At 32.1% G+C, this 21504-nt stretch overlaps 1 protein-coding gene across 2 annotated transcripts; it reads right to left on the reverse strand.

Annotated features, from left to right (window-relative positions):
- Positions 1-1515: 1515 nt before the first annotated feature.
- On the reverse strand, positions 1516-19885 carry LOC143252069 (calcineurin subunit B type 2-like). 2 transcript variants are annotated; one of them, XM_076503687.1, is made up of 5 exons: positions 19675-19885; positions 17035-17074; positions 6318-6494; positions 5440-5499; positions 1516-2095 (listed from the first exon to the last, which is right to left on the reverse strand). In XM_076503687.1, the coding sequence occupies exons 1-5, from the start codon at positions 19675-19677 to the stop codon at positions 2055-2057; spliced, it is 321 nt and encodes a 106-aa protein (XP_076359802.1). In that variant the 5' UTR covers positions 19678-19885; the 3' UTR covers positions 1516-2054. The 2 variants fall into 2 exon arrangements, with proteins under 2 accessions (XP_076359802.1, XP_076359794.1); XM_076503679.1 differs by having other exon boundaries at positions 1516-4637.
- Between the last annotated feature and the right edge of the window lie 1619 nt (positions 19886-21504).

A 21504-nucleotide genomic window follows, 5' to 3' on the forward strand; every position in this document is an offset into this window, starting at 1 on the left:
ATTCCCTCAGTTGGTTGAACTGAAGTTGATAGCAGCAATTTTTAATCTGTATGCCAGGTAATTCAACAGTTGTCATTGAAAATGAGGTATATTATAAATAAATAAACTAAATTTTCTTTATGTGCTAATAATTAATATAATAGTATAATTATCAACATATTTTAAAAGACAGTATGTGATAGGAGGTATGGCATGTAGTTTGTTTTTTATTTAGAATTAAGCACAAAGCTACACAACGGTGTCTGTGCTTGCTAACCATGGGTATCAAAACCTGCTTTTTTAAGTGTGAGTTTTCAGATGTACCACTGTACCTCTGATGGGTGGCATGTATTTGGATATTTTGTTCTATATCTAAGTTGTTTTAACAAAACTACATATCTAAACACTGCATAAATATTTAATTCTATTTTGATGATTTTGCAAAATTATTATGGATATTTATATAGTAGCGTATTACATGATCATGTACAAAATTGTATGCACAAATTCATTCATTGCTTTAAGTACATAAATTAACAATATTTGATGTAACTGAAGGAAGACAGAAGATGCAATTACAAAATAGAGTATCACCACTACAGTACAATTTAATAGCAGCAAATAAAAGAAGCTGTTGGTTTGATAAAAGAAAGGTGTCTATTAATTTCCTAAGAAACACTATAAAAATTTTTAATTCAGGTTCTATAAATATAATTAATTTACATTGTCTTATCTTGATCAGGTTTTAAGCTTTGTGTTTTCATTTAAATCTTTTAAACATTAACTTAGATGTAGTTCCTGCATTTCAAGAAATCTTAAGTTTTTATAAGTATTATATTTTTATAAACATTGTAACTGTTAGTTTTGTTTGTGTCCGTTAAATGCTAGTTTATATTTACTTTCTAGTACTTCATTCCTATGTTTTGTTTTACTCTTCTTATTTTATGTTTTATTCTTATGTTGTAATTATTACAAGATTCCAGAAGGTGTTAGATTTTAAAGCATTGTTGTTGTTTGTTATTAAACACAAAGCTACACAAAAGGATAACTGTGCTGTGCCAACAACAGATATCAAAACCCAATTTAAAGCACTAGAAGTCTGTAGAATGACTACTGTGCCACTGGGGAGGCAATTTTAAAGTGATGCTAAACATACTTTTACCTGAAAAGTCACACCGATTGTGATTTTTTCATCCATGAGATTAGTTTTGTTTTTACCAGTATTAAATGCTGTAGTCAAAGTTTTACTTTATTTTCTATGTAAGTGTTTTCACTACTTTTAGGTTTTCTCTCTTATTATTATTTCACAATAATAATGAGGTTACAAGAAAAGAAACAAAGAATTCATTATTAAACTTTATTATATAAAATATATTAATGTGAAGCTTCAGTATGTGCAATTATTAAAATAATAGACTATATACATATAGCTTGTATGGATTCTTGCAATGAATGAAAGTAAAATAAAAATAATCTTTGCAATACCAGTAGGCCAAGCAGGTTGTTTCAGAATCTGTCTAATCTATTAACCCCCTACAACATTGTACAATTATAAGCAAAAGCCATTTGGTGTGCCTAACCTAACTTTATTACTCTTTGCACTGGGAAATGAAGACTGTATTTATTTACTTTCACAGCAACAAGTGCATGCTAATGATCATGATATCAACAACAATCTTATAGTACTGCATGAACTAACTGCCTTTGGTCCCATCCAAGTCTAAACATGTGCACTGATTGGTTGAATTTAAAAATAAAAATAATAAAATGGTGCAGCATAAGTAATGTGTTGTGCAATCACAGTGCTTCATTCCTGAAGAAACAGAAAGAAGTGCTGAATATGACAGTAAAATCCTAGAAACAAAGATTGATTTTGGACTCAAATACTTCAAAAATAGTTCTAGATTCAAGTTCTATTCAGCACAACATTACACACAAACAGAATGGGAAAAAATACTATAGACCAGGATGAAGTTTTCAGTTGCCATGGTGACCTGTCACCCAGGAACTATCAATGTCTGATTTATGGTTATTCTTGTGAGGCAATTGAAGGCTTGCATGAGTCACCAGCCTCTTCACCATACCACCAACTCCATTGCATGAACTTTTCCCATGTCTGGTGGCAGAAAAATGCCATTCAGTGGACAACTGATAATCTTCAAAATAGTATCATAGATTTACAAGATTTTTAAAATTCTTGTGGCACTGTGCTTTTTGTGTCTGATTTACCTTTGTATTTATTATATTATGAATCTTAAACTCAGCCATATCTGCATAACTGTAATGCATACACAATATATTTGCATTGCCATGTGATCTAACTAGTTATGCCAATAAACTTGTTCAGAAATGAATTAATTCTTTCATGTTTCTTACAACTTAATTATTTAACATTGTGAAAGGCTGGTTAGAATATTTCAGTGAGATTCATAAAATTCTGACAGGTATTTTTCAAAATTGTATGGATATATTTGCACACAGTAACACACCTGAACTAAATATTTTTAAAAATAAAAATCGTATAGTCAGATAATACTTTAAAAAATTATAACTCAAAAAGTAAGTTGAATACCATCTTGAGTTTTTTTTTTTGTAGATCCTATTCAGAGATGTGAGAATATATGGTAAAAATCTGAAAAGGCTGAATAACTGGTGACATGGTAAATCTGTAGCCTGAAGCAGGGCTATTTTTAGCTAAATCAAAAAAAGTTGTATGCAGCTAAATTTTTTTACAGATCTAACAGACTTTTAATTACAACAATTCCTGATTTATCAACTGATATGTTATAGGAAATTTGAAAAAAAAATTCTGCTTTGTTTGATATTAAGTCTTAGAGCTATGGCTTATTACATAAACCAATGTTTTTAACGACTTTGGGTTTTCAAGTGATTTTACAGCCTCACTATGAACATCCTAAGAGAGATAAACTTGGTTTAAGACTATTTTTTTTTAATTATCTGAGATTAATTCAGTCAATGTAGCAAATTTCAGCTTTCTACCACCATTACTCTTGCAGCTTTAAGCAGCCAAAGTGGCCCAAAAATGAATTTGCTGAAAATAAAAAAAATTAATTAAATTTTACAGGGCTGTATATCAGAAACTGTTAAGAGATATTGATATAATCTTTGGCAATTTTTCATTATATGGGTAGATGAGCACATGTGAATTTTTACAAGGCATTCTGAGGGGGTCACCTGGAAAATTTTCCAAAATCTGGATGATTTGACATGGAATGACCCACAATGGGTTTATTGTAATACATGCAATGAAAAAAACAAAAAAAAAGGCTTAAAGCTTCAAAAACTTGAAACATCTTAAATGGATCACACAATATTACTACCAATAATGATCATGATATTTACACTTTATTTGGTGGGTATATTTATATAATGTTTCATTTTTCATATTGACAATGTTGATGTTATAGACTGGACCATATTGCACAACTTAGACTAGAGCTTGCTTTCTCAGCAAGCATTCTGGAAAAGAAAAATAAACAACATGAGCTACATTACATGTTAGAGCAAAAATGTTCATAATGGTAAATTTTATGAGTTAATTTAGAGCTTTCACAAAATTCTTTTATGTTTCAGATGCAAGCAGGATATTTTGCTTAGACTGCAGGAATTAATGAAATGAATGAATCAACAAATAAGCTAAAATAACAATGGGATAAATTTAGTGGAAGAGATATAGAAGTGAAGAAAACTTCCTGTGCAATGGTATCTTGAATTTTATTTGAGTTAAACTGATTAGATGATTATAATGAAAAGGAAGTTAAAAATAATAAAGTGATACTCCTTTATACCAAAACAAGAATTTTTTCCATAAAGTTGTTAAAATCAGAAATTCTGATTTATGTGTTGTATGTTAAGATGCTATTGGTATAAATGATTCTTTGTTGTAGAAAGATATTTCACATCTACCCTAAATATAAAAAAGGACTAATGGCAACTTCATGTATAAAAAATGAACTGAAAACTTAAAAAGTTAGCAACATATAAAATTTGGAGACTGAAGAATAAGAAAAGATGTCTAATCATGTTTTCTAATAAATCTTTTGAACAGAATGTTGGCAATAACATAACTATGTAAGAGGATAAGTTCCTTTACCAACAGATACAGGCTTATTAGAAAAAAGTCTTAGATGATTAGTTAAATAACTATAGTAGTTACTTTACCAAACAAACTTTGTTTGTTGTGTAAATTAATCATCCTAATGGTGTAATGTTTTTTCTGTGGTGTATTCATTTTATTGTTCACATAAAGTTAAAAACTCTTGCATGTGGATGATAGGAAACAAAATAATTTTTTTCAGGTTTCATACATATATTTAAGTAACCAAAAAATAACAAGTTACTTCATTGATACCATAGAATTCAATTATAATTTATCAAGTTTAATAATTAAGCTGTATTTGTATCTAAGAAAATATGAAATCAAAAACACACTAAAGACTCAACTTACCAGCTAAAAGGTTTGTTTTGAAAGACAGAGAGGATGCTGTTATATTGAAAATAGCTGAGAAAATCACTAATGGGACATTCAGATTAGTTATTCACATGTCATATATAGAAGTGTATATAAGGGACCATTTCCAAAAACAGAAAGAGGTGAGAAGAGGTCACTGTGTTTGATTTGCTAAATATAGCAAGAGCTAAGCAAATAGAAAAGATAAAAGGTTTTTTATTTTATATTGTAGCTTTTAAATGTTAGTAATTCAAGTGTCTAATTCATACAAAACTACATACTTTGTATTTTAACATCACAAACATCTAATCTGAGCCACTACTGCATTCGATGTTTAGATGTGTTTAATATTTAATTTCAAATTAGGAAGTTAAATAATGTATAATATGAAACTTTGGATCATAATTTGCAATTTCATACAAAATTTAAAAAAATAAATTCATAAAATAGTAGTTCAATAAAATTTTGAATACATGTCAACAAGTGTGATGACCCATCAGGAAAGGGTCAAGAAATAGTGATGTAAGTAAAATAATTATCCTAATATAGTAATTTCCTGTGGCATTTTTCCTTTTTTTAAATTTTATTTCACATTCAATTAAGAATAGTAAAGTGGGAATAAAAAGCATAAAAATTATCTTAATTTTGAGTAAACTTCAACTTCAAAAAAATTTATTTCACCAATAATTAAATGTTTATATTTATATATTTAAAAAATGAAATATTCAGAACAACATGGAGACTCAAGGGTGAAGTAACAGCAAAATCTTGTATGTAAATTAAATTTGTTAGTGTATCAACTTAACACAATACAAAATTAAAGGCATTTATAGTGATATATATTTCTGCAGCTTCTACAACTAAGATTACAATAATTCGGTTACCACTAGTCACAAGATGGTATTAAAGAGATCAAGTTACAACACAAGCAATGTTGAAACAGAAAATTAAGGGTTACAAAAAAATAAAGAACCATGAGCATTACTCACACTTTAGTTTAGATTCCTTATCTCCTTTCACACTAAACTGAGACACACCTTGAATAAACTCTAAATAAAAAAAAATCATTAAACCAGTAATTACTTCTAATATTTAATTTTTCTTAGTCACATACTTAAATTACACTGTGGCCTGACAAATCATTTACATGTGAATGTTCAAGTAAGAGAAGATAAGTGTCCTTAAAACTTTATATATATTTTTTTATTAGTCATACTGTGATATAATATCACAACTATTAACGTTAAAGTCATGTGTCACCAACTTCAGGATTATAAGAAAAAATAACAGACAAAAGAAACTTCTGTTCATTCATTTATTAATTAATAATGTGAACAATTTCATGGAACTACAATATCTTAACATCTGCAAATCACCAATTAGGAAAAAAGAAATACACTAAAGATGTTTAACTTATTTGTGTTGTAAATCCAAAGATTTTCCAAACACTTTCCCAGCAGGGAACTTAATCTTTTGGAAAAATAGTCAATTATAATCACTTTGTGGATATACCACCAAGAAGTTATTATACATGTGAACCTACTTCTTTACAACCCATTTGTTCCTCCATTATAAAATGGAATAAATTGCAGACATTGTGAAGATCATCATTGTTTTTAGTGCATAAAGAACAGCTAACAGAAAAGGTTTTCACTTCTAAGAGCATTTTGCCTTTATAGCTTATTTATTAAGGTAATTTTAAAAATATAAGTTGAAATTAACTACTTGCTTATGATGAGGTAATCTAGTAAATAACTGACACTTCCTTTGTCTTTTAATCCTTTATTAACTATATGTTAATTCAACTATAATTTTCCAAAAACTTGGTGAAATATTCTGTAATCCTGTCCTGAAAAAATGAGCATACCTTTAAAATCAACTTCCCCATTACGGTCAGTGTCAAATATGTCAATTACTCTTTGCACCAATGGGTTTTGCTGAAGTTCTGGTAAAGACATAAATTCATCCACACTGAGAGAGCCAGAGTTGTCCAAATCCAATTTTCGAAATCTTTTCCCAAGTCTCTTGATTTCATCAGCATCAACTAAAATATATAAAAAAAAAGATCTTTAATCTATATTCTATAATAATAACAAAAAAGTATGTTACATGTTGGAGATTTCACAGGGATGGACTAGTATGCACTATCTTAAATTTCAGAAGAGCAAAAGATGTTTTTACAGGTGCTTGAAAAATCAGAACATTTTCCAACAGAGCATTTCTTAATTATTATAGCCAAACTTTGATACAATAAAGGAGCATATAATTGATGCTTTATTCAAAACATGGATAATGTTTCAGAGATTAAGAATGTGCATAGTTTTAACATGCTTTCAAATTCAATTTATAAAGCTACAAATAAGCAGCTCTTAGCTAAACACACTTAAACCCAAATGTGAAAGATGTTTAGAAATTATCTTGTGAAGTCTCAACTCTCTTTTATATCTAAATTCCATTGTTTGGCAATTGATTGACCAAAAGAAAATCTTGCATTACTGATGTGTTATATGAATGATGGAAAGGGTGCAGATTTGGTGAACTCAGATTTTCAAAAAGCTGTTTACAAGATACTACAAAGAAAATTAGCTAAAACATTATTGCACTACAGAGTATTTAACTGTATTAAAGGTGGTTGGATGAGAGAAGGCAAACATTGTTATTAATTCAAGTCTTCTCATACTGGATCTTTATTACTAATTTTGTGCCTCATAAAGATAGTGCTTAGGCCTTTCCTTTTCCTTAGACCAATGACACTGATAGGAAATAATTAATAAATAATTTAATAAATTATTAAAGTATCTTAACAACACTGAATTAAGGTTTTTAGCCCCACTGAAAATGTTTAAGTACTACAGAATGGCTTTGATAAATTTGAAAGTTGGGCAAATAGTGACAAATGACTTTTAACAATAGTAAGTATAAATTAATGTGTTTGGGCAACTATACTTTAAATCATGTGCTCACTGTAGACAAGAACCCACTCGATGGTGTGAAAGACTTAACACAGTGATTCAAACCATTAAAACTGTACTCTGTTCCCAAAAGTAATCAAATTTTAACATGCATTTATAGACACTGACAACAAAACAACCAAGGTAATTATCTCTTTATATACTTAAGAAAAAGAGCAAGTGATGATCTTATCAATTTTAACAGACTATGACTTATCTTATTTTAGATTATTATACAAAGTGATCATAAGTCTACAAAGTTATTGGAAATAGCCTTATTACATTTTTAAGATTACTCAAGTGATTGATAAGGTTTGCTGGTTTCTTTGTGGTGAATTCTGAAGAGAGTAGGACCCAAGTTAATAACTGTGGAAAGAGACAGTTGTACATTTATACATGGTGATTAGCTTATGGAATGAATGTTATGAAGACTGGCACTTTACAAAATTTTAAACAATTATTTCCTGAAAAATAAAAAATGGACTTTATTTTTCTTAAAGGAGGTGAGGTAAAGACAGTCTTGAAGGATTGAATGATTGCTTGTTCTCCATATGTTATACAGTAAGGTACTGCAAAAAACAGCTCACATATACATCATTCCAATTTAAAGATTCTGTCTAACAACAAATTCTTCTTTACAAAATGCAAAATATGTTTACACCTAAAGTATAAACATATAATAAATACAAGTTTAACCCTGCCTTCAGTATTTTCATAATTTGTTAGGAATGTCAATGATTACTAACAATGATATTCAGTCTAGAAAATGTGGAAAGCCTAGCCACCATGTGAAGATCCATAAATTAACAGAGCATAATAATCATAATTGCAAACTCACTTTTATGAAATGTTTGACTGGTACAAAAGAGAATAAAAATAAATGAAATAAATCTAATTTGCCTCTCTGGAGGTCAATCAATAAAAACTATGAATATGAATGACATTATATGTCAGCAGTGTGTATACATGTGCAGCACTCACAAAATGTGTATATATTACAGTATGTGTGACAGTTATGATGTAAAGTTATAATTTTCCTAACTAAAAATGTTATTTCTGATAGAGACTTAACTCTACTTACAAGATTAACTATTCCTGTTCAGTGCTGCCCTCTGTATGAAATCTTTTTCTTTGTGCATGCCACAAGCCTTCCACTACCATCCCCATTAAAATTGCAAGATTCCAACATGTCTCTTGTGCAAACCACCACACATCACATCCTCACAAACAGGAGCACAAAATGCTCATGTGACTCCCTCTACATTCCTATACCAAACTATCACTTCAAAGTTTGGCAGAGAATGTCAACACTGGAACAAATGGGAAAGAAAGGTGGAAAGTGTGAGATGAGTACCTATCAAAAAACACTTTCAGTACAGGAAAATTACAACTTCCAATCTAACACTTACTTCTTCTCACAAGATTATCTACAGTCCCACACTATGACGGAGGAGGGGTGGTCAGAGAGAATAACAGAAGTACACCCGAAAAGCATCCAAAGGATACCCTTGAAAATGAGAGATTCAGGTATGAATATCAGAAGATGGGGAAAGTATCACTTCTAAGCCAGATATACTTTTTACCCATTTGTGAAATTTGTGGAATATAAGGGTGGAAAATGTGAAGCACATCTGAGTAGGAGTTGATTAGTTTGGTATTTTATGGTGCAAAGCAACCAGGCAATCTGCACCAAACATCAGGTAAAGTGTTAAAATTATTAAAATTCATAAAAAGGAATCAAGATAAATAAAAAAAAATTCATTTCTGAATTAAAAACATAATCAGCATTAAATTCAATTTTTATATCTAGTTTACAGTAGTAAGAGAGAAACTACAGTAATACAAGTTATAAAAAACTTTCTGTAGCATAATTTTAATTATAATAACTCACCAGTATGACTAACAGGTAAGTTTAAACATCAGTATTAGTCACCTGAAGTTGGCCTTTCCAGTCCTGGTTTCGAGTTATTTGACATTACGACCATTTTCTAATTTCATATTGAACTAGTTGTACTTTAATTCGTAAAAAGGAATCATATTAAAAAAAAAGGCACAGTTAATGAATTAAAAACTTAAATGACATTAGAAAGGTCAATAGCCTTTAAAAAACTAAAAACATTTGTAAGGTGTACAGTGTCACCATCGCCAATGACACTGTCTAACATTATTAATAAACCTTGGGACAAAACGTCTAAAATGGTGCCATTGTTGAAAGTCATAATGACAGCAAAACAGTAAAATGTGGTTTTTTTGAGACCTGAATGTCACACAGAGAACACATTAGTGCAGTCTCAGATAAAAGAAACGATGAGTTAAAAAACTGTGCTCAATGCATAGTCTAATTCAGACAACTTCCTCTTTCCAATCCTTATGGAAGCAAGATGGCCAAAGTCCAATAGAAGGTTTTATTTGAAAAAGCTTGTTTTCACATTGCTCATTCCAAGTCGACTGCCAACTGTAAAGCTAGTAGAGAATTAAGCAAGTCTATGTGATTGAGGACAAGATAAATGGCATACAGTTCAGCAGTAAACAAATAAACTGTAAAGAGAATCCTGTGTGCAACCACTGAACCACAACAAACCATGGCAGAGCCCACAGAGTCACCTGATTTAAAACCATCTGTATAAACAGGAATGAAAGAATGGTTTGAGAAATGTTCAGAAAACAACATACAATACTTCCAATTGGGAGTATTTACGTTTCTCAGATGATTTAATGAAAGGTCACATTTGAGGATTATAATAAGCCATGGTGGGATGGGCTGACCAGTGGATAGAGCAATGTTATCCAAGGACAGACCCAATTCATCCAACTGCACCTGGATACTATGGCCAAAATGAACAATAGCAGATCATCTGTTCTGAAAAAGCATCACCCACTAGGGAAGGAAAACATAACCCCAGGTGAGACACTGTGGTAAGGATCAAAGTTTAGAAGCATACAGTAAACACAGTTACAAATGGCAGAGGTATAGAGGAGGTTCATGAGACTGTGTGTAAGCTCTGAAGTGATGATGAATGGGGTCCAGCATCTTCAAGGCCAAAGTCCTGGCAGAGCCATAGATCAGTATCCAATAGTCTAGTTTTGATCGAATAACAGCACAATACAACTTTAGCACAGAACATCGACTTGTTCCCCAAGTGGTAGAAGAGAGGACACTGAGGATGTTCAATGCTTTTGTACATTTGACCTGTAGCTGCTTGATGTGTGGTATATAAGAAGAATAGCAAGAGAAGCAGGAGATAGATGGTGCAGCATCTTGTAGTGCACATCATCAGGTCCGGCCGATGTACCACCAGATCAATGAAGGGCCAGTTTGAGTTCCACCAGTGTAAAGAGGCAATTATAGTCATAGAGGCAATCAGCTCGAAAGGAAAGGTAATTGCTCTGCCTGAGGCTTGATGGCTAAGAAGGTGGAGGATGAAGCAGAAGTGCTAGATGCCCAGCAAAAGCTTCCACCTAGAGTATTGGCAATGCTCCAGGCATCAGCTACTTCTTGGCCATCAGAGGGCAAGATCAAGAGGGGAACAGAATTATATTGTTCACTGACCATTCGAATCTTGTCCCATATGACTTTGGAACTGGTAGTAGAAGATATGCTGATTGTGAACTTAATCCAAGATTCCTTCTGGCTTTTATGTCTCACTAGTGACTGACTGTATTATACAGGCAGCTGCTCAATGTCATTTCTGTACAAAGAAAACTGCCGAAAGGTGACTGTATCAGCAGATTTCAGAAATGTTTCCTGTAAGGAAAGAACTACAGAATTGTCAGAAACAATCAGTGCTTTGATGTCATCCAGTTTCATTTTATTAAAGTGGCCATTGTTTATTTATGTGTAGGCAAATTGGGTGGAGAGCACTTCTGTTTTCGACCACATCTTTTTTCTTTATTCGAGGGAGGTCTGTCGACCATCACTGATTCTGCCTTGGGTCAATTTGGCAGGTCTTTGTTGTTGGAAGAGAATTCCAGCAACTGAGGACATGAACAAATGATTGTTTTGCATCTTGGGACAGGAGAAATATATATATTTGATGAAATGCCCATACCTGAAACCAAAGGTAGTGGACTTTGGGGTTTACTGGAATATATGTTAGGAATAGAGATGGGTGTTGACATTGATTCATCAACTTTTTAAACATAGAGGTCAAAAGACTTTTCATATGGTTTAAGAATGATTCTTTTGAAGGCACAGAGAGATCCATTTGCACTCCCACTATAGTAGTGGAACGAAGTGCAGCAGCATATGTCCGAGATAAAGTGGTGGACAGCAACTTTCCAGCCTCAGGGTAAGTAATGTTTTGAATCATCTTCAAATGCTGCACTTCTTTTCCTTCCAACCATTTAGGGCAAGAATGAAAGTAGGATGGGTGAGAGCCATTGCTATTCACATAACGAGGGTCCATTTCACACATCAAGGAACCACAACATGATGTCTTTGAGCGACTGAACCACTGACACTGCAAACATCTGAGAGGGTTTGAAATCTATGGCTGTACCTTAAATTAAGACAGCCTGTCATGATGGTGGTAGGTGGATACAGTGATATAAATGTTAAAATGAGAACATTGGTGGACATCATAATTCTATCTTTTGAGTGGAAATATGCCTCACTGTAGAAACTCCTTGGGTGGAGAAAACAAACAGAATCTTCAACTTAGGGATGTACTTTAAATCCCTATCAACAATAACTCCTCATGACAAATTCAAAGTAGCATGGGACATAACCTCAATGGGAATATCCCCAATCACCTTTGAATGTGAGAGAAGTTCATTGTGTTTAGATGTGGATGTTTCCACCAATGTCACCAAAGCAAAACTTTTTGACTGACTTTGGAGAGCCAGCAAGTCCTTTCTGAATAAAAAGGGAGCCATTTGCCCTAAATATTTGTCTGAAAGAGAATGTAATATGAGAAAATGAGGTACAAGTGTTACAGATGTTGAAGATTGCTGCTCAGAATCTTCAATACGTGGTTGTTCACATTATGGACCATTTTCTTCACTATTTTTTTAAAGTTTTTATTTGGGATATCCATAATAAAGAGAGTTTCCATGAAAATGATCCCACCAACTTTGGAGCCCTGTGAGAGGACACACTACAATGCCAAACAAGGACACTGCAGCAACGCCAGGGTTTCGTGAGCACTATACCCAAACACCAGCATCAGATACAATGTCCATAACACTTGTTGAGAACATCCAACACTGATACTTGGATAACCCTAACCCAAACAGACCAGCTGATTGACCCTAGGGGACCACCCCAAAACCCAAGTGGTGTGTTAGGGTTGGACCCCTCAAGCACCAAGATCCTATCCTCCCCTTCACGGGTAACCACACACGACAAACACGCGGGTGGATGTTTAGATTCAGAGAAGGTAAACTGAAAGAGCGGAACCTTCCCTAGGAGGTCCCCTCACCATGTACAGGAATCCACACTGAGGGGAAGTAGAAGAGAATATTGTAAAGTAAGTAAGTGAACCTAGCCAGTGAAAGATATTTTAGCTCAATCTCACAATGAGAAAGGTGGGTAAACAAGGATGAGCCTTTGGGTGTAGAGTGGCTAGGTTGTGGCAGAAAAATACTTAGTATGTCAACTACATTCAAAACCTCCTCATGAGGTACCAACTTCTCTGTGAGGGTAGGATAAGTATTACACAGTCTTCTCCTCAAACCTACGAACTGAGGATTAACAACTCTGGTTCCCAGATATCACTTAAGGATTAGCTCTGAGGTATTGATTTAGAAATTTAACATCTGGTATCAAAAACATGTCTATTGCATGGAAACAACCCCCCCAAATGCAGCATAGGCCAGGACTATACAAATAACAACCCCATAAAAAGAGAACATGGGACAGTCAAGGACAGAACTGTAACAGTCTTACATACCACAGTTGTGACCAATAAAACATACAGAGAAAATTAAAGGAGGAAGACAGATAACTGAAACCTGTGTGAGGACTTACGTTGATTGGTTCACTCTAATCCAAAACCTCTTCATGGGATACTGACATCCACATTACAGCAGGATGAAGGCTCCAAATCAAAGGGATGAACTGCATTCTGACATCTCACTCTGTTGTATTGGTTATCGTAAAGAGGAGGATATTATGCATCTTCGCCATCAGAAATCCCCACCTGTTTTACCCATATTGTTTAGGTTGTGATGGGCATATTTATGAAGCAAAATATTGCAAGGTTATACTCCATCAAGTGGTCATGTGGTACACCCTGTCTCCAAGGTGAGCATATGAAACCATGAAAGATAAAATGTGAGCCAATATGGATGGATAGTGCAGATTTAGAGTAACAGAATAGCTGGTCAGGCACAAATCTCACCTTTGAAGTCCATGGACTATGAGAAGAAGAAAATATGTTTTGAGGGAAGAAAATGGTTCAAATGGTAGTAAAGAAAGGAAATGTAGGACCACAGTAATATCTCAATCTAGAACAGCAGGACACCTACAAGGGTGACATATCTGGAAGTAATGTATTATCATGTTTACAAAAGAGGAAGTAAAATCCCTATCTTACTGGAAAAAATTAAAAATGAGATAAGGTCACCTGATACCTGGAAAGTAAGGAGACTGAAGACCCAAGTTGAAGAGCCAGCTTAGAAATTCCACCACATAAGCCATGGTAGGTTTTTCTGTGGAAAAATCCCTAGTAGTAGACCAACTATGGAATAACTTTCAATTGAATTGATACACCTCTAATAAAGATAGATGGATGAAATTACTAACAATGAAGAAACTCACTGTGTAAAATCAAATTGTCCCAACAAAGACCAGATAAAAAGACATGTGAAGATGCAGAATATGAAGAATGTACGATAAAGTAAAAGAGGGATGTGGAGTAGAATATCAGTCACTGTAAGCTTGTAATTCAAGGCTAATCTGACCAATAAGGAACAAGTACAACTTCAATTAACTTCAATGAAGCAATGAGAAGCACTTTGTAGTTGCATGGTAAAAAACAAGATTTAACATTCACAGATAAAAACACTGAAATGAAATGGGAAAATTAGATGACTTAAAGTAGAAACAACCAAATATCTAAAGATATATACATTCTTTTTGTTCCTAAAAAAGGTTTGTGCCAAATTATGCTTGTTTGAAAGATACTAAAAATTTAAAGAAAATATATTTTGCCAAAAATAACATTAGCAAAACTACTGTTACCTAATCTGAACTACTTCCATTTTGAAAGCTTAGGTCCTAGATGACTGATAAATTTTTCACACTTTCTGCACTGGTTTTTAAGATTTGTAACTGGCAAAATAAAACACCCAAATAAATTTGCAAATAAATATTGAAATTGAAAGTGATCAGATATATACAACAGAAAATATAATTTACATTGTAAAATGAAAAGAATTACATTAAATATTTTTTTCCAAAACAGTGTTTCACAAAAATAAAGTGAAAAAAATATTAAAACAAATTAAATAGTATTAGATCAATCATTCTCAAAACCAAAGATTCATGGTTTTTTCATGCTATTTTACAGGATTAATGGTATGAAGGAGATACAAATTTCTGCCAAGTTTTACATCTCCAAGTCAAGTGACTTTTATATGAGGTCATCAAGAATGTGATCTGAATTGGTTCCCAGTTGAGACCATTAATGTTTTGTTTTGAATGCTGCAGTAAAAAATAAAAAATGTTGGAAAACTATGCATTACTGACTTTCACCTCACTTTGCCTGACAATGTCAATACTCAATATAGGTAGTCAAAATCAATGTTGGACACTGAAGTCCACACTATCCTCTTAGTTTGTTCCCTAAACTAGCATAGTATCTTCATGGGACCATGAAGTATCCACTTTCTATTCCGTGTCATTGAGTGATAAACTGACAGTTACCAACTGGAATTGTGGTATGAATAGAAAGGAAAAGAACCAAGTTAACTCATAATCAAATAACACTGGCACAACAGGTGATACACATAGTTATTATCCATATACTTGGTGAGAAGGCTAATGTGAAGAGGTACGATCACATCAATGGCAAAATTTGCCACAATAACACAGTCTATACTAACCCAACTGATGACCTTCTCGAGCAATACTGGTGTCTCCTGTAATTTTTATCTAGCAACTTGTATGTTATTCCTATTATTACAGTTGGGTTACCAACTGGAATGTTCAGTTTCATTCCACAACCAAGATGGCTGGATTCTATGGGAATCAAAGAGTATGTGCTCATCCAGCAGCAGCAAAACTTGGCTCTCACCTTGCCACTTTCTTGCAGATGGTCTTGAACTACAGTTACCCATAATTTGCCATTGTTTTCACAGGTTAAATAAGTTGCAATACATTTCCTGAGAATAACCTCTCTGAGGCTGCTCACTTTCACAGTTTTTTCCCACACCTTGGACAGAGTAATCCCTCAGGGTCAATTCTAAGAAAAATTGAGCAACTAGACAGAAGAGAAAGAACTGTTGTGTTCCTGTTATCGATTTTGTAAGGTTTCTTCTCAATGGCCACCTACATTATTAAAATATACTGAAATGGAATGTGAGTTTTCCTCACCTATTTAAAAAAAAGGATTTTTTATGATAAAGATCAAACCATTCTGCCATTAAAGACCTGTTTTTTGCTGCCAGCTGTTTTATAGTTCCATCATAAAAAAGCATTTTTGCATGGTTTGTTGCATATAAAATTCATTCCTAAATCCTAATGATGCAATGCAAAATTTATGATTTTTTTTATTCTTATACTGTAAATAACTAAGCAGCACCATTCAAAAGTAAAACCAATGTTTCACCTCAGCATTTGTTTGCACACATACACATATATTTACAAGAATTTTCTTTACAAACAAATGAACAAATAGCAATTTTCAAATACAAGTATAATTAAATTTTATACTAGTACTCGTCATATTACAAATCATCAACAAACTGAACACTTGGTACACATCAGAAATGTCTTGTACATAATTTTACAACCAGGCTGAACAATCAACCCATCTAGTCAATCCATGATTTATCACACCTAAAACTACAATGAGACAATTTAATGAGAAAACACTTGATCACATAAAGATACAAAGTAGAGTTTTGATACGAGGGATATTGTGAACTTCCATATCCAATTCTGAATTTATAAATTAGCATTTACATCAAAGTGAGGTCAAACAATTCAAGGTCAAAGATCTGACTGTCATATTTAGCTGGAATACAAAGTGCTTTAAAACTTATGTTTTACTGTAACATTAAAAAATACATTGGTAATTTTATGTCATTGCTTTGTTTCTCTGGGAGTAATTTATGCCAAATATTTAAATACCTCTCACATAAAGACAGTTTGACCTTTAGACACGAAACTTGGCTAAACTTCGTATTTCTATAGCAAACATAACCCTATTGACTGGTATCCACATTTGAAGAGGTCAAGTAGAAACATTCCAAGAGTGATTGATTTGACATGAACTGATTAACCCAAGTTTTTCTAAGTTTCATGAAATTAGTTATATATTTCCACTGTTAGAAAACAAACCAAAACCACAGGGTATTAATGAAACCCCTGCCAAAGTTAGAAAAGAGTTATAAAATATAAAATCTAATAATATTATATAAAGAGCAATAGAAAATTTAGTTGAAATAACTTGAACTTAAACTACTCACAGTTGGAGCACATCTCCATTGGAAGTGATGTTTCATTTCCCTGTCAAAATAATAAATTACAATGTACATAAACTCCAATTAATATAAAAACATTGTTTTGGAAATAACTTAGGCACATCACTGCACCTGAGTACTTTATAATATACAGCTTTTCTGGAGTTTAGAAAATGTACAATGAAATTTCTTTACTGCTTGCATTCTTTTTGTCCAAAAATACATCATAAAAGACAATTGAAATTTGTGTTACTAATAAAGCTAAATTACACTGCTTCATTATGAGGTTAAACAACTATTACTTATTTTCTTCAAAGAAATTTTAGTTTCTTTTAGCAGAAACATTGTTAAGAAAAACACGAGAAAAATTTGTAAACATATTAAAAATTACAGTATTATGCTCTTACCTAATTTCTTAATTTATTTGTATAGCAGAAACATGTACGAGTTCCTTGATACTACTACATGCAACTTGAATTATAACAGGCTTAACAGGAAAAAAAAAAAATTCACTTCGTACAAAATACAACTTTAAATTAAAATTACCATCCATAAAACATACATTACCAGAGATCATATGGAAAGCCCCTAACTACACTAATCTTATCTAGTACTTCCACTTCATACACATTGATGGGTGGTTAAAATGGAAGTTCAATTTTTCCAAACAAATACTTAATACATATACTTCATACATCTCATTAAGACTACTGTAATAACAAAAACAGATGAAAAAATTAAAATAGTTTACACAGTTAAGCAGATGTGTGTTAAATCACTAATCTTACACTTTCATTTCACTTTTAAAAAACCTAATAGTCAGTTGTAAAAGAAACTGTGAAAAATAAAAGAACATAACTGTCTCTCATTACATAATCAAAACTCTTGAGAAGTGATTATATGTTTATCAATCAACATAATAAAATAAAGTTTCAATATTGCTATAAAACAATAACAATTTGAGATAATAATACAAAAATTACAATATGGTACTAATTTTAGCCTTCTATAAATAGTCTAAATACAGCATTATTTGGGTATATTCAGGCAATTTTTATAAACTTGGCTCTGTGTCCATTTCCACTTCCTGGGGAGTTAAAATCATTTAAAGGTGGTGCCACAAAAATTCTTACAAACTGATACAAATTGGCCACTTTGTATATGCTATTTGAAATAGTCAGCAATGAAGGCTGATTTGTATTATGGGATACTGTACTTGGGCCTTTTGTCTGATTTGAGAGTATGATATTGATGATTCTTTCCTCATCTGGTACAAACATTTTGAAAAGCTTCCTATTTCTAGTCTATCAGCAAATGAAGTCAAAACAGAAATGGAGAGGAATAAATAAGTTGAATAACAAATGTTATAGTCAATAAAAATCTTGATTATTTTTCACATTTGTTTTCTTTTGATTAGTTGTCCATGTCTAACTTGTTCCATTCATAACCTTTCCGGAACCTATTCTATTGTGAATACTTTAAACCTATCTGTTGGACATCTGTGTATCTGAATACCACTACTATAAAAGAATAAGATACACAGGTTGTTACATAACACTTAATATTAACATGAGACTATTCAATAATGGTAACAATAGAAGAAGGAACAGTATTGCTGTAAATAACATTATGTCCTTCAGAAATGTTCTTGCATGACCATTCTTAATTAAAAACTTTAAATGCATCCTTTCTGTTTCAGAAAATCATTAATTCTGATCTTAAAATCTCCAATAATTAATACTTGTGATGGTAACTCATTTCAGAAGCCAACATCAGTGGTTGAAAAAATAAGTCTTAACTGGATCCTAGCTTCTGATCTTCAAATCTTAAGCATATTGCCTATCAGCCTGTTGTCTTCAGGACAGAAAGCAATGAAAGCAGATCTATATCAGTTTCACTCAGATAACCTTCTATGCTATAATATCACCTCTTACCATTCTTTTTTACAAGATACAAAATTTAAATTACGTTAATGCATCCCTGTAAAGTAAATTTTTCCTCAGTCTTAACTTTACCCTCTATATATAGCAACTCTTCCATCCAAGTTATCATCCTAAACTAAATTTAATATAGAATTACCCCCTATATTTTGTTACCACTATCACTACCAGTTGGCTCACAAATTAATGTGCGTGTATATACATACACACACACAAACACATATAGCTCCTCAAATAATGACACAACTACACGAAGCCTTGCAACAAGATCTTTCACTTATAATTATATGCTTGGATTACTTTTATCATACCAAACGCTTGTTATGTGTTAATAATAAAATTAATATAGTTACAGTATACAACTTAAGAACTTAACTTAAAGCTAATCTCCATTTGTAATTTTATGTACTCCAGTAAATTATTTAATTAATCAAAATAAGAAATGTGTATCATTTATGTTCTTACAAATTATGAATCGTATTTAATTTACAGGACTATGTGTCTATACAATGTGTATAAAACAAGTTTACTGTGAAAACAGCTATGAAAACAAAGGAAACTTAGTTTTCGCTTAGATATATATGAAAAGAAACAAATGAAGCCAAGTAGTAGTTGAGTAACTAATCGTAATATAACCCTTAGTGATAAGTAAGTGATGTAACCTTATACGTGTTAAGGTTATTTTTAAGCTTAGTGTTAGGCTTACCATTTTTTCTAGGTCGTATTTGAGAAACTCTCACGTTTAAGTTCCAAAACTTGACTTAATTATATTGAAACGTATAAACTAAAATAATAGACAATTTTATAGTTCTCGTAAACTAAGCTGTTATGAGATTCAGAACAGCCAAATTAGCTGACCCACCAACAAATCATCACAAAAACACTTTACACAATAGGTAGCGTTGTAGAAATATTTGTCATTAAAGAATTAGATAAAAATGCAAGCACGGTTGTTTTGTTCTTTGACTAAGTTGATAAATAGATTTTTTCTAAGTTTAATTCGTAAGTTTATTTTACATGTATATAATTCTATAAATGTGTGTGCACTGTAGCTCTTGCTAGCAAAATAACCATACGACTTGCATGTATTCTAGTATTATTTATTATTTACTGTGTGAGCTGAGAGTCCTCAATTTGTTCACACGTACTTATTAATATATAACAGCGGCCAAGAGAAAAATCATTTGTTATACAAACAGTGACTAAAAGAATTGATATCAGAATGCGGAAAAGACAATCAATATTAATAGATAATAGTTTGAAACTATTTCCTTGAAGAAGAAAAAAGTAAACTCTATACTTATTTTATAATTATTGTGTAATGATGTTTGCAATTCTAGTAATGATAGCATAAGTATAAACTACTTGTTATTTCGCTGCTTTTTTAATATCAGTATTAACATTAACATACATGTAATCGTACACCAAAGCAGTCAAGTGATAAGTAACAATATCCTGGGTGGCAACATACCTTTTCTTTGCTCCAGTTACAGTAAGGAAGTATAGTTCACCTGCAACAAAGGCATTATAATAATGACAGAATAGTATTGCTATGTCACTATTGGCAGAATAGATGACAGAATAGATGATACAGAATTGTATCAAAATTATTGGGTTTGGAGTACATACAGTGTAATGCAAGAGGTTATTGTGTTAGATTCCTTGGGGCGGAAAAAATAACAGATTAACGGTTCTTGGTTATGGTAATGAAAATTGTAAGAAGAAAAAAAAATAATCTTAACATAAAAATGACCTTGCACTTAAACATTTGATTCCATGAAATCAATGACAAATCTTCAGTAAAAATAATTATTTAAAAATTTTGATTTTTGTGTAATGTTTACTAAAAGCTTCTCAGTTTGTGAACATACACATAGGGCATTCAGAGTTATGATATACTTAATTCCTGGTTCCATGTTGGTAAAAAATGTCGACTAAAATGACTAGCCCCAGATGCATAGAGTTAAAAAGAGCTATTGTTTTTTGTGATACTTTGATACTTGTTTTGAAAATTAATAGACATTTCTTATGGAAATTACCATAAATGATTAAACAATCAGGTAAGGAGAAAAGTGGAGATCAAAAGTCAGAAACGATTTTCTTTGACAGTTATTATAGCCTTCTAAAGGTCACATGAAACCAGTGCCCCCTAAATGCTATCCTAATGTTACCGTTTTATTGAAAATTGATTAAACATTTGATATTTAAGCTTTCAACATGTAAGTATTTTTTGTTTCATATTGTCTATGGAGAGTAAATACATTTAATGGATACAAAAATGATAAAACCTTCATATGCAAATCCGTACTTTTGATCCCCTCGAAAATCGCTCTGTCAGCATAAAGTGTTTATTGTTACTTATTACATACTATCCGAAAGCGTATCTGTCTAAAATATTTGGATTTTCTCTTTAAACTTTAAAAGCAGACAAAAATTGGTTTTCACTCAAATGAATCCCTGTCTAAAGCTGCCAAAAATTGAGAAAAAATCTAGCGAAAAGCAAAATAGTTAAGTAATTCAAGAAGATTAGGGCAAA

This window comes from Tachypleus tridentatus, chromosome 1 (genome assembly GCF_004210375.1).
Source record: "Tachypleus tridentatus isolate NWPU-2018 chromosome 1, ASM421037v1, whole genome shotgun sequence".
Taxonomy (NCBI): Eukaryota; Metazoa; Arthropoda; class Merostomata; order Xiphosura; family Limulidae; genus Tachypleus; species Tachypleus tridentatus.